The 13,996-nt window shown below is 48.9% G+C and overlaps 1 protein-coding gene across 1 annotated transcript in view; it reads left to right on the forward strand.

Annotated features, from left to right (window-relative positions):
* The first annotated feature begins 8,622 nt into the window (after window positions 1–8,622).
* Window positions 8,623–13,996, forward strand: part of PRICKLE2 (prickle planar cell polarity protein 2) — a 102,996-nt gene continuing 97,622 nt past the window's right edge. The window contains exons 1-2 of the mRNA XM_058032193.1: window positions 8,623–8,717; window positions 8,992–9,077. Coding sequence (XP_057888176.1) covers window positions 8,676–8,717; window positions 8,992–9,077 — 128 coding nt within the window. The 5' untranslated portion in view covers window positions 8,623–8,675. The remainder of the gene's footprint in view (window positions 8,718–8,991; window positions 9,078–13,996) is intronic.

The following is a 13,996-nucleotide window of genomic DNA, read 5'->3' on the forward strand; positions in this document are numbered from 1 at the left end:
TTGTTGAAGGCTGTTGGAAAGGCGCGTCTCAAGGCATTAGTCCCAAATCAGGACATTTGATTCCTTTCCTTCCTTTCCTCATAGCCAGACTTTGAAAATTGAAGAGTGCAGAGAAGCCTGTTCTGTTGAGTCTTTCCAACACAACTCCTCAAACAGATGATTGAGGGCTGACTCAGAAGAAAGCGTTCTGTCAGGGGAAGAGCACTGAGGTGAGACACCTCCCATCACCAGGCAAAGGCACAGGAATTCAACCCAACCCAGGCGTCATTAACAGCTCAAGTGGCTCAGCCCATGCCCTAAGTTCTCCCATCACTCGAACCCTTCAAATGGAGAACCCTTTCAACCAGGTCGTTGTAAGAGAAGTGTTTCAGTTCATCCAGCAGTCGCAGCCCTTTGTGGTGTTGGTCATGTTGTGGGAGGGGATGAGTCCCTCTGCAGAACAGATTCCTGGAGGCAGCTCCGGCTTGCATCGAGCAGGAGGAGGAAGCTGATGACCGAAAGTGGTGCCTGTCAGTCTCACTCCAACATTTTCCAAGTATTTTCGCCTGTGAAGTGATCCAGGCAATTGGAATTGTAGCTTTCCAGAAGCAGATTTAACTGACAAGTTTCTGACCTCTCTTTGCAATAGCGAGATGAAGAATGCTAAGAAGTTATTTTCAGCCTTCAGAGAAGAGTCTGAGTTTCCACTTCAAAGTTGGCTTAATTTTCCAGCTATTTAACATTTGAAAATACAAGGCACGGATTTCAGAAGAAAAAAAAAAGGCATAATATTTTGACCTAACCCAAATGCCTTTTATACTATATTTCCTGGGGAGGTTTCTTTTGTTTGTTCCAATTGAAAAAAAAAAAAACCCCAAACAACCTGTGAAATTTTCCATAAAATTACTTCTGTGTCTCTCTAGTTATAAATATTGGTTTTGAAGTGTTTGGAGCTGTGATCTGTTGACTGTAAGTACAAGAAGATCTGATGTAGGTACCGTTTAAGTAAGGGGAGGTAGAAATTCATTTCTCCTTTGTGACACTGATCCAGGTCCTTCAAGGCAGGATATGAAATGCAGAGGCTGAGGCCGTGCCCATCAATCCATTTCCACCAGGAAAACCTCAGTTCTGCTGGGAGCAGAATGGTTTCCACATTACATCTCCTCACAGGTTTTGGCACATGCCTGGCTCTAATGATCAGTCTGAGCCGCCAGCAACAAGATCAAGCTGCAGCTAATTAAACATGTGTTGGTAGTCAGTGTCTCCATTTCTGAAGAGACAGTATGAGGAGAAGAGCCAGAAGTCTGGAGTAATCTCTGAATACAAAACCCTTTGTATGTGGGGCAGAGGGTGCAGGGGGAGGCAGGGCTCTGATATTCTCTCTGAAAATCATTACTTGGCTCCATTCATATGCTTATAATTTCTTCATCCTTCTTTAGTCTGCGCCTACATTTCAGATGAGCAATTAAATTAATCAGGTCTTTTCTGCATTGTCCTTTTCTAATCCATCCTCTGACCTTGCTCTTTGAAGCTATTCACAGCTCGCTGCCTGCCTTGCTCAGCCCCGCACAGAAAGGAGCATTGACTGTGAAATGCTCTCATTGCTCCTGCTGCCGGCAGCAGGGAAGTGGGAATGGCTCCCTGCAAACTCCCTGGCAAGAACAGACACGTCCAGGTTATTTGCTGTTACTGGCAAATACAAGGAGCAGTAAATACAGGTGGTGCCTCCAAGCCCTCCCGTAGCAGAGGATGCCAGCAGCTACCAGATGCTGCCAGAGGCTGGAGCTGTGGCCTCATGCATGGCTTGGACTTCCCAGACGAAGTTTCTCAGCTTGGTCCCAGGTGTGAGAAGCCCTTTGGAGCAGGATGCACATGTGTAGTGGTGGGAGCATGCAGCTCTGCACTTCCACTGAGGATGATGCCTTGCCAGAGCTTAGAAAAGCAGGTACACACTGGTGGCAGCTTTTCCCTGCTTCAGAAAACACAGCACAGCTGAACTGGCAAACAACTGAGACCTAGAATTTCAAACCATGAGCTGCTGAAAGGAGATGTAGGGCAGCAGTGGCCATGGAGGTTTGTTTCCTGGCAGCACAGTGAGTCTGAGCCTTGTCTGTGGGAGCAGGAGGCAAAGGCCTTTCTTCTTACCTGTGCTGGGGCTCAGCTGCTGAAACATTTGCTGTCTCTCCTTCATTGTTCTCATCCCTGAGCATGCTATGTCACCTCAAATCCACATGTCTCAGGGGGACAGTAAACCCAGATTAGTGGCACAGGAAACCCCAGCAGATCACTCTGCTGACTCTCACCTGAGCATGCTGCTCCATTCAGGTAGGACAAATGGAGAGCTGATACCCTTCAGATCCACTTTTCAGAGATATTTCTAAATTCTGCTGACTGAATTGCTTGAAGTGGGGTGTCCTCAAGACATTTCAACAGCTCTTGTCAACACCGACAGCTTCATCCTGCTCTGTGTGGAAAAATGCAGTGGGTGTGCCCTGTGCTGGGGCAGAGCTCACCTGGAATAACCCCTGAGAGCTGCCTGCCTGCCCCAGAGAGGCTCTTGCCCAAGATAACCTGGCTGTGCCCTCCTCTTCAGCTTTGCTCCACATTGTGCAAGTGGCATGTGAGGCTTTCCAGGTACGACTGGCATTCAGATTTCACTGATGGCATTCTCCCATCTGATCATTCCCAATGGCTTGGGGCTTTCAAGAACTCAGATGTATGGCAGCATTTAACTTGGGAGAACCAGAAGCTTTTGACAGCAGGTTTGTCCTGGGCTGTTTGCCTTGGCTAAATAACTGGTGGCTCCAGCAGGCAAAAACAGCACCAATACAAAATCTGAAAGAAACAATTTCTGGCCTCACAGCCACCTAATCTCTCATGATTTGAGCCACCACCAGCAGCCTGGTTTTGCTAGGCATTTCTCTACCCTATTTATAAGCAGGCTTCGACCCTGTAAAATGGGAAGTAAAAGACTCTTCTCTTTTTCTCCCAATCAAAAAAGACTATAGACAGCTTTAAAAATATGAGTCAAAGGACCTTTCCACCTGCAGGGTGGCAAATGAATGATTAATGTGAGGGATTGCAGGACATCTGTGACACTTCCAGTGCTGTGGCAAGGGAAGGGCAGGATGGTTTCACTCCTGCCAGCTCACCTCCTGCCGAGCCTGCTGACACCTGCCTCTCTGCCAGTTACCCTAAATTGGTTTGTTTTCCCTTATCTTCATAAATGGTCCTGAAAAGTCAAAGTAGCATGGCAGAAGTGTGAATTTACAGCATAAAGCAAATAATTCTGCTGCACCAAAGAGAGCTCCAGGGAGTGAGGGGGGATAGTAGAAAGTTACTTGTTGCTATAGCGCTAGGATGTTGTGTGCAAATTGGCAGAGTCCCACCTGATGGCTTTGTTTAGCCTCAAATTGAAAGGCATTAAGTAATCACATGAACTGGGGCCATCTCCCACCCCTTTGTCAGAGAGGCTGGGGGAGCTGAGCTGAGGGGTTCCTGAGCCTGACAGCAGAGAAATACAGACCTGGGAAAAGCTGAAGCACTGGCATTTCATTTCAGAGAGCAACAGCCTGAAGGATGAGGAGTTGGAAAGGAGCAGGAGGGAGGGAAGGGAGCCTGTGACACCCTGCCATGCTGGCATCAGAGGCCAGGGTCCCTCCAGCACCTCAGCAATGCCCAATCTGAGAGGGGCAGGTCCCTTTTTGAGAGGGTAAGTTTTATGTATCCACTTGGCTCTGCATTTCATAGCAGGTGCTCTTCTCCACAGAGTGGGACTGGGCTCCAAGTTTTTATTGGTGTGGACTCCAACTCCCAAATGCTATTTACAGGGAAATTGAAGACCGCCTTCACAATTAACAATAGATGGCTATAAATCTTACTCAGTTACTTAGCAACTAACACAATAAAATCCTAAGGTTAAAAGGAGAAGGGTTATTTGGAGATACCTTGGGGAACACATAATGGCCATTTGCATTCCTGGGTGGGAGGACACAAAAAAAATTCCTGGGATATTTACAAATGAGTGTACTGATGAAAGAAAAAAGGTGCAATTACTCAGTACTGTTTTAATCAAAATACCTCAGGACAGAGAAATCTAACAAAAAAAGTAGTAGTCAAATGGCTGTGATAAAGAGCACTGAGAAAATGTATAACCTACAGAACTTGTAGAAGGGTTTGTTAAGTTGCTAAGCCCACTTTGTTGCCATTTGTGACATTTGAAGTGTGTGTACTGCAAAGTATCCGTGTAAGAAACGTTCAGAGTGAATCTGACCATTACATGCCTGATGGAATATGCCCCAGAAAATCCTACGCAGCGCAAAAAAAATTTAAAACCAAAGTAACACAGCATGATTCATCCCGGCCTGGGTTCCTGTTATGCACAGCACAGATTGAAATTCCATCTCCCCTCCTCAAACAGGGGTTTGTGCACTGCCTTTTCTGCCTGCAGTAATTGCAAATCTTGGAGCTGGAATGAGCAGAAACACTGAGAACTCCTGAAAGACCCTCATGGGGGCACATTTACCCAGGAAGAAGGAGGCTTGGTGGAGGAAAGATGCAGCAAATTAAATGTGTAGTCTCCATCAAACTCCTTCAGCAGCTGTGGCACTTAGAGGTATTTTTAAGCCCTCCTTTTGCTGTTTGAAAGGCTTCAGACAATAACTTCCTAATAACAGTCAGACATTTATAACCTTCAGGGTACTAGATGGAGACAGGGCTCATGTTGAGCTGTAATTCACCTGCACAGGCTGCTGGCAGGAGGAACCACGAGGGGACTGACTCTGTGTGTAACAGCCAAATTCACCTTGACATCACAGAGGGGAGAAATGGATGGGTCCAGCATGAAAATGAGAGCTGCTTTCTGCCTTACTCCACTGCTTTCTCCTGGTACTGATGGTCAGGGCTGGACTGTAAGAGGCACAGGGGTGTCAGAGCTGATGGAGGGATGCTGAGAGCTTCCTGCATGTGAGTATTCTGGAGGTGATTTCCTGACATGAGGCACAGTTTGCAGGATAGAAAAGCCAGGGGCACTTGCCTGGAAAGACTAGGAAATTTTCCTGGCTTCACACACAAAACTGTTTTGTCTGCCAGCTAATTCCCATCCAGAACTGCTGGACCAGAGTTGAAGGCAGACTTTCCATGGTGTTTGGTGGCACAAGTTGTCCCCGTATTTCCCATCCCCTGGCTGCAGCTACTGCTGTGGGCCTGCAGCTCCTCTTCCCAGCTGGCAAGGACTGCCCCTGGGCTGGGACACAATCACTGCTGCTACTGCACATGCTGGTGTCCCACATGGGATGGAGGCCACCAGGAGAACAGAGCCCTAATGACAGCCCTGCCCTGCATCCCAGGCTGCTCTTCTGCACAGATCTATCCCATGGCAGTCCCTGTTCCACCTACCTTGTGACCAAAAGCTAACACAGGAGCTGTATTATACCTTTCCCTGAGTTCTTTGATTTTCATCATAATTATTTCTGTATTATCAGGTACAACAGGGAGCAGGAAGCAAAGAGCATCCCTGTCATTTCCCTCCTCTTGGCCATCCACAGCTTCAAAGGGAAGGAAAATGGGTCCAACTCAGTGCATGAATGGAGCAAACTGGGTTTTAAACTGGTTTAGTCATTAGAAGGGCTGGAAGGAGAGTCAGCCCTAGGCAGGTTTGATTGAAACAGAAATGGGAGGGGAAGATCACGTATGGAACAATTGAAGTGACAGCAGAAACAATAATTTGTCAGCCAAACTGTCTAGCATGTATTATACATGTGTGTCTGTTTCTGAGCCTATTTGACAGCAGTATCTGACACCCCCCACCTCCAAGCTGAGTCTGCCTCCACTCAAGAGGAAGATCTCCATGTCTATAAAAATAATAATGCAAAATACCCTTTTGAAAGTAGCTCTTGTGGCAGCACAGGTAGGGCTGCAGCTGTGTTGCTGTCCCCTGCCTACCCAGCCATGCCAGGATGGTGCATCATCCCCTTTGCACATGGTGAGAACAAGGGAGTGGGAGTTTATTTCCTGAGAGATCTTTACTCTTGGCAGCTTTTCTGGGGGAGGAAAGACAAGAGGAGCATTCAGGCCAATGAGATAATGTATCCCCTCCCTTTCCCAAATGCATCCAGAGATGATGTTCTGGCCTGGCTGTTTCCTTACAGAGAGGGAGCATCTGAGCATCCCTAAAAGGGGATGGGGTCCTCCCAAATTGCCCTTCATTTACCCTGGTTGTCTCAGACCAGAGAGGAATTGTTGTTCCTGTGAGATATTCAGGTGAGCAGGAGTCCCTAAGGACCTGACTTCACTGGGGTCTGTGCTACCTGAGTATTTTCATGGCTCTGAATGATTTCTCCAGATCCTTCTGCAGGCACAGCAGAACAGAACCCCTCACCCCTCTTGTCTGCATCTTCTGCACTCCCAGGCTGAGCCCTCATCTTCCCTCTTCTGAACACACTGATGCAAGCCTTGATGCTCAGAGCCTCCCCTGCCTTTTCCTTGTGTCACCCCCTGTGCCTGCAGGACACAAGCATGCAGGGTGACAGGGAAGTTTGGTAGCTTCATGGACAGCTTGGGAGGGGACCAGCCAGCCTTGTTTTAAGTTTGAAGTAGCCAGCCTTGTTTTAAGTGGCAATTTAGGACTTGCATCTTCATCAGAAGACTGGAGCTGTGATTCAGTACAGCCACACCTCCAAGGAATTTATCCTCCAACTTTGACTTACATTTGCTGTTTTAAACTCATAGCAGATGTCCTCGCCAGCCCTGTTATTGAGGGCGCACAGCATCTCTTGCAACAGCAGAGCAATTAAAGAGGATTTGCAGGTCACCTTTAAAGCATTTCCCACAGCACGTTGAATCTTGTTATAAGTCCTGTATCCAATACTGTTTTTATTTCAGCAGTTTTAATTGGAGTTTTAAATATTCTGAACCTTATGCAAGACACCCAAAGTGCTGGAGATTTTTCAGGCCCTCTCTTGCATGACACCCACTCCCTGAAATCCCATTGTCCTTCTGTAGAACTAACAGTAACCCTGATAATGTATTGGACACTGGATACAGGCTGGAGGCTGAGATGTTTCAATATGAGGTCAAACCCCAGCCTGCAACCAGTTGCCCACTGTGTGATGAAATGTATACTTGGAGAGATCACCTCTTCCCTTGAGAGTTCATAATATATTCATGCACCACTGTGTGAGTTGGAAACTGGGAGAGAAACCAAGAAGGAAAATGATGAGGAAATTTAGCAGAAGGGAGCAATAGAGGGAAGCTTGGAGGGTTTTGGAAAGGTAAAAATAGCAACCACAGAAAAACAGAGCAGGGAGCATTCAATATTTTCTCAGTGCCATGAAGAAAGCCTATGGAAAAGGAAATTTTCTCCATTATAAAATTCTGTGAGTGGAGGGTTTTTTATTTTCCTTAGACTGGGTTTGTTTGTTTTATTTGGGTTTTTGTTTGTTTATTTGTTGGGTTATTTTTTGGATTTGTTGTTTTTTGGGTTTTTTTTTTTTGTGTTTTTTTTTTTTTTTTTTTAAGAAAGCACAGTATTTATGGCATGAAAAAATGAAAATCTCCCCGAAACTTTCTTTTTGTCTGAGACTCTTCAAAAGGCCGCCTCAGCTACACAGCTCCCAGCCTCATTTCAGCCTCCCGGGGAAGAAGATACAAGAGAAGAATTGACAAAAATGAGAACTGATTAAATGGAAAAAAGAAATTATCAAAGGGTTACCATTTTAACCAGCTGTGAGGCAGCAAGGCGAGGGAACAAAGAGGCAAGGAAGGAGGGGAAGGAGTTGACAGCATCTGCAAACAACCACAACCCTGGGTGAAGCTGTGAAATGCTAATGGCGAAGCTGCTCCAGCCCCACTGGGGAAGATTTTCCGAGGAGCCCTGTGCTCTGTGAAGCGTTTGCTGCTCCTCCTCTCCCCACGGTTCATTTTGCTCTGCCTTGTGCCAGATGTGCTGTTTGATTGCAAACCCCAGGGGCACGGGGTGGGCATTGCTTTAGTGCACCGTGTGTATGACAAGAGTGGGCTGATGCATGGGCAACCCTACGGCTCCCAGCCCTACGAATCCCAGGCTCCCAGCCCATGGATCCCAGGATCACAGCCCTGCTGGCCCCATGGATCCCAGCATCACAGCCCTGCTCTGGCAGCACCGTGAGCTCCGGGGCTGTAACAGGTGGTGCTTTGCGTCCCACTCCAGCATCTCAGGCCGCAAACATATTTCCTGTGACAGTGTTTTTCCTGCACCCTGCCCGTGTTTGTGGGCTAAACGTGTCCTCCTTGAGGAGGGGATCACACGCCCGGCAGGAATCCGGGATGATCGACCCGTGCCTGGGCCAGTTAAATCCCCTGCACAGCGCAGGTAAGCTCAGCGTGCGCCCTGCCGAGCCGCAGCTCTGCCCTTGGGGAGCCTCAGCTGTTTTATCGCCACCCAGCTCTGGAGCCCAACGAGGACATGGCGCTGTCCGCTGCACACCCGGCCGAGCGCGGGGCTCCGAGGGCGGGCAGGGCCCGGGGAGCGCGGCGAGCCCTGAGGGGAGCGGGGCGGGGGAGCCGGTCCGTGCGCCGGGGCGGTGCCTGCCGGGCTGAGGGGCGGGAGCGCGGCCGAGGGGCGGCCGCCGGGGAGGCGGGACGGGCCCGGACGGGGCGGCCGCTGCTGCCGCGCACTCGGGCAGGGCTGCGCCGGGCTCCGCGCCGGGAGCGCTGCCATGTTCGGCCGCGGCTCCCGCAAGCGGCTCTCCAGCCGCTCGGTGAGTGCCGGGGGTTCCTCTCCCCTCGTTCCCCGTCCCCCGCTCCGCTCCCACCTGTGGCTCTGTCCCGCCGCCCGCTCCGGCTGCGCCCCGGCGGGTCCCCGCCGCCCGCATGTGCCGCTTGCTTGGGGTGCGTCCCTGCTCCAGCCCTTCCCCTGCCCTCTCCCAGCCGTGCCGGTGCCTTTCCCCCGGGCGTGTCCCTTCCCTATCCCTCGGGTGCCCGTTCCCGTCCTCCTCGTCCCGCAGCCGCCGCTGACTCTGCTGTTCCTTGCAGCTGACGGCGTCGGGGGAGCCGGAGCGGGGCCAGCCCTGCAACACCTGCGGGGACCAGTGCCCGGGCTTCGCCCTGCACAAGTGGAGGTAAGGCCCGGCCAAACCCCCTGGGTCATCACCCCCATCCTCCCCCACGCCCGGTCCCATCGCGGCTCTCCCTTCCCGGGGCTTTGCGGTGCCCTCCGAGTTCCGAGTGCATCCGGGGTGCAGGTGTGGTTCTTTAGGGAGGGTTTGTGTTGGTCCCAAGCGCGTTGCCCACCCACGGTGGGGGTTCTGGGGACACGGGTGGGCCGCCCCAACACAGGTATGCCCGCGGCCGCCGCCGGTGCGGGGCGCAGCAGGACCCAGATGCGGGACTGGGGTAACTGGTTTGGCGATTGCCGACTCGCAGCTTCCCCGGTGCGGTCAGGAGCTCGTCCTGCTGCTCCGGGTCATGCCGGGGGCTGGAGCCGCCCTCACCTGTCAGGGGCAACCTGGGTGGGGTGGGGTGAGGTGGGAAGGGAAAAATGGAGCTGAAGGGGTTCTTGCGGTCTGCATCAAACCGCTGCGTGAAACTCCGGCAAAAATAGTGGTTTTGGTTATTTCTGTTGTCTTTACAAAGATGGTATTTCTGTCTCTTCACAAACCTGACAGTGCCGGTGCCTGATAAGCGCAGCAAGCCCTGGCCTTCTCCTGGGTCAGCCCCTTCTCCCCTCCCCACGTTCTGCTGTCTCAAAATGAGTTCCTGCTGATGTGCGATCTGGGACTTGCTGCTATTAAATCTGGGCTGCGGGCCCTGGGAGCTCTACATAGTCTTAGTAGGCCAGGGAGCCCTTGGCGACCTTTTAACCTTATTTTTCAGGGTATACCCTTTTCTCCATCATCTGCTGTGCTTGGCGTTCCTCCCAGCCTCTGCCCTACTTCTCAGAGCTGTGTCTCACCAGATTAAAGCTTGAATTCAGAGCAAGGATGGGGATTGATATGTTCCTGTTGAGTTGTACCTTAACGTTTAGCCTTGCAAATCATCGTTCCCTTCAGCATTTGCCCCAGGGTGTGGTGGGACGGGTTCCATAGGCTGAGGTCTGCCCTGAGGGATGCACAGCAGCAGGTGGGGCTCGCCCTGGTCCTCGGGCTGTCCCGGGTTTCCTCGTGTCCCTGCAGAGCCGCTTTGTAATGCTTAAAAGTGCCAGGGAGAACTTTCAAATGCAGGATAAGAAGAAAAGCCGTGGTCACCAACAGTATTTCTCTCCTGCTCCAAGGACTTGTGAGGTGCTGTGCTTCACATTTCGTTATGTCCAAGAGTACAACTGTACAGTAGCTTTTGAAGGATTAAGTGAATTTTGATAGGATCCCACCAGGGGCCAAATGGCCCAGCAGAAGGGGCACACAGCTGCCTGGGGAGTGTCAGATCTGAGCGATGTTGCAGCTCTTTCCAGACTGTGCCCTCTGCATTGGCACACAGATCTTGACAAACCCCATGTGCAGGAGCCTCCACCCTGCCAGGACTACCCATAACCATCTCCTTTGCTGACAACCTTCAGGCACGGGAGGGGATTTTTGCAAATACAATGTGGATTTTTCCAGCGGCTTTCTCTCAGGAGAGAAGTGCTTATGTGCCCCGGGGCAGGAGAAGGATGGGGACCCTTTGGGTATGGGTGGGGTCAGCCCCCAGAGGCATTGCAGCCTTTGTGCTCCGGGGTTTGCATCCCACTGAGCAGGTTAGACCTTACTCCAAGTTTCCTTACACCAGGACTCGATTAGCTGAGAGCCCTCCTGCAGACATTCCCATTTAATTGCCTTGATGTAAGAGTAATTACACAATTAAACCAAATAAAGCAGTCTATTTGCCAGAACACAATGGAGAGGAAATTCGTTCATTTTTCACTAGCCAGTGGTCTATTAATGCCAGGAATAGGTGAGCAGACAAATTATTCCCAATAGTTTGTAGGTTGAAAGCATGCTGAGGAGCCTGTGCCCTCTGTGCAGGAGATGTTGCAGTCACTGACTGGTGGGGCTGCTCACCTGAACGTGCAGAATGAGACTGAAAGAAAACAAGAAAATAAGGGTTTGCAAGAAGATCCTCACATTAGGGGTATAAATCCAGATCAACTGACCTGTAGAGATTTATAAGGCTTTTTATAATCCTTTGACAGCAAAGTTTTGCTGATAAATGTAAATAGGGTGGTTTTCAAAGATGCAGAGTGGTGATAGCGCTTTAGGGAGACAGAATTTATAAACTTGCAGACACTGAAGCCATTGCTGAGGCAGGCATTGTCTATACCAATATCCCAATTATGCTGGACTCTGTATTTTCAATTTACCTGTGATTTTAGGTGTGATCTGTGCAGGCACTCCCTCAAGCAAGCAGACTGCTTTGTTAGAGGATAAAGATTCCTGTGTTCCTATGTTGCCTTAACAGCCACTTTTCTCAGAGATGGCTCTGAGCATTTGCTGAATTTATCATTCCTGGAAGCACAGGCATGCTTCTTGAGACAGGGAAACCTCTTGAAAATAAATTATATTCTGCAGAACTGTTTTCAGAATAAGCCTGCTTTCTCTACTGCAGGTGATGTGCAAAAAGAAGATGAAAGGGGATTCATGAAAGGGGATTGTTAAAGAATTAAATAATGTTGCTGGGTTTTGAAGTTTATTTTAGAATCTTTGTAATTTTGCTCTGAAATTATAATCCCACATTCAAGGTAGTAGGTGAATTATCCTGTAGCAGTGTCAGTTTATTTAATGCTAATGTGGTGGAAACAAGGAATTGAAAACACCTCAGTCCAGCTAGAGCCTACATCTTACTCCATCAAAGAGCTCTCTTCTGCACGCCACACATCCCTGCCTCTCGTTGTGAGGCAGAAATTCAATTTATAGCTTTAAATCATTTAGCCTCAAAGAGGAAAATGTAAGTGGTTTTTCTGAGAAGGTTTGGGGGCAAAGTCCATGAAGACACAGCTATCAAACTATAACCAGTGAAACCCTGAATTTCTCATGGGCTGAGCAGAAAAATGACTCCTTCCTCTCGTCTCATCACTTTCTGCTGTGGTGGGTTGTCATCAAAGTGCCAAAGGACTGAGTTCATTTGTGTGGGCTCCAGTCTAGAAAATGGAAATGGCGTGTAGGTAACCAAATCCTCATTAATAAAGGTGGCTTTGTGTGGAAAAAGGGAAATCAAATTCAATAAAAATTGAACTCCTTAGGAGCCCGGTTGCTGTTTTCTAATCAGATCTGCATTACATTAAACTGTGTGCCATTCAGCTTGTTAACAAGCTTTGGCATTAAATAAAGCTGTCACTGGAGTTTGGTGAATGAATAGCCATTAGCAGTGTCTTTTGCATAATGTCTTGCAGAGAAAAGCCTTCGAGGGAGGTGGTCCAGGAGCAAGGAAGGGAATTTATAACCTAGTGCCGGTGCAATTAGTGTGAATATGCAAACCTTAAAGGTGACAAATGGTTCGCTTTTGCTGCTGTTAAGCTTACTGTGAAGAACTAATTTCAGATTTACTCTGGGTGGAGTAAAATTACAGCCTTAGTACCTCCGTTAAAATAGCTGATCCTTCGTGTTGGGAGATTGGCATGTGTTTAGCACACGGAGCCATGGTTTGTTTGCTCCTAGAGAAAGCCAAAATACTCCTGCAGATCAGCAGACCTTGCTGTTCCCTGCTCCCTGCCTTCTCCAAACCCACCAACTAAAAAGATGGAAGCGGGACACGCAGGTCTCAGGATGGTGTTTGAGCTTTGCTGTGAGGAAGGGGGATGTGCAACCTGGCTTGCAAAGCCTGCAGAGGCAGTGGCATACGGCTGGTTTCTGAGGGAAGGAATTTGGATGCTGTCTCAGAGAAGACAATTTTAAAAATAGAGTCTGAAAACCTTTGGAGAAGTCTTTGTTGCCATAGTTATTCTTCTGGTTTGCAGAAGAATTTGAAAAGCAGTAATAAACATGACATGAAGACAAAGACTGGTTTGCCAGGGTTTTAGCTTCAGTGTGAGATTATGTCTTACATCTTTTCTTGGAGCATCTTTTTCCTTGCATACGTCACACAATCTTTGTCCCTTGGAATCACATTTTGCTGAGGAAGAGATCTGCTTCTCTTCATGCCTTGCTGTCACACATTGTGCACTTAATATCAGTGCTGTGTGTTTGTACAGCACACAGTGCCTGGCTCTTGCTTTTCAGGGTGAATTTATGTGACCTGATGTAGTATTCAGTAATATTCCATATTAACAAATTTTGCTGCATACAGTTGTTTTGAGCATTTGTTTATTTATTTATTTCCATAAATCAGCATCTTGCTGTAATCTACTGCAGTCAGTCCTGCTGAAGTCTGATCTCATCTGGCCTTTTTGGATCAGGGAGTGTCTGCAAAGACAAACTTCTCATCTTCTCAGGGGAGAGCTGCCTGGAGATCCCAGGTGATCAGCCCAGAGGGTTGTGATTGACCACTGGGTCACAGAAACCTATGGACAAGGAAAAGAGGTGCATGTCCTGAGACAGTGACCCAAAACGGGGTGGTGGACCAGAAGCCTTGTGATGTTTGATGATGTTGGGTGATGGTGCAGAAGTTGCTTTGCAACTCCCTTCTCTGCCTTGTTGACTGTAGGCAGGGAGTTGCTTGTGGCAGTGGATGTTTGTTTTGTTCCGTAGGTTTGTTTGTTTAGTGCCCGGTGCTCTGGAGATTGCTGTGCACAAGAGCAGCAATCTGTGTGTTTGAAATGAGCGAGAAATTCTGTGTGTTTGCAGCCTTTGTCTGCCTTCCTAGGGCTCTGATCCTGCCCCTGGGGGGTACACCCCAGCAGGCTCATCCCTGGGTGCCTTTGGGTCTCCAGTTTGCTGCCTGGTTCCTCATCCAGAGAGCAGAAACAATAATATTTGTAATGCAGCACATGAGCGAATAACACCGAATTCTGAAGCATTTGTTTCTACTTCCAAAAAAAAAAAAAGTACAGATTATTGCTTCCATATGTTTTCAGCATTTCTCATAGGTTATGTCTCTTGCACACACACACTCCCAGCTTTTCCCTGGCATG

This window comes from Melospiza georgiana, chromosome 11, assembly GCF_028018845.1.
Source record: "Melospiza georgiana isolate bMelGeo1 chromosome 11, bMelGeo1.pri, whole genome shotgun sequence".
Classification (NCBI taxonomy): Eukaryota; Metazoa; Chordata; class Aves; order Passeriformes; family Passerellidae; genus Melospiza; species Melospiza georgiana.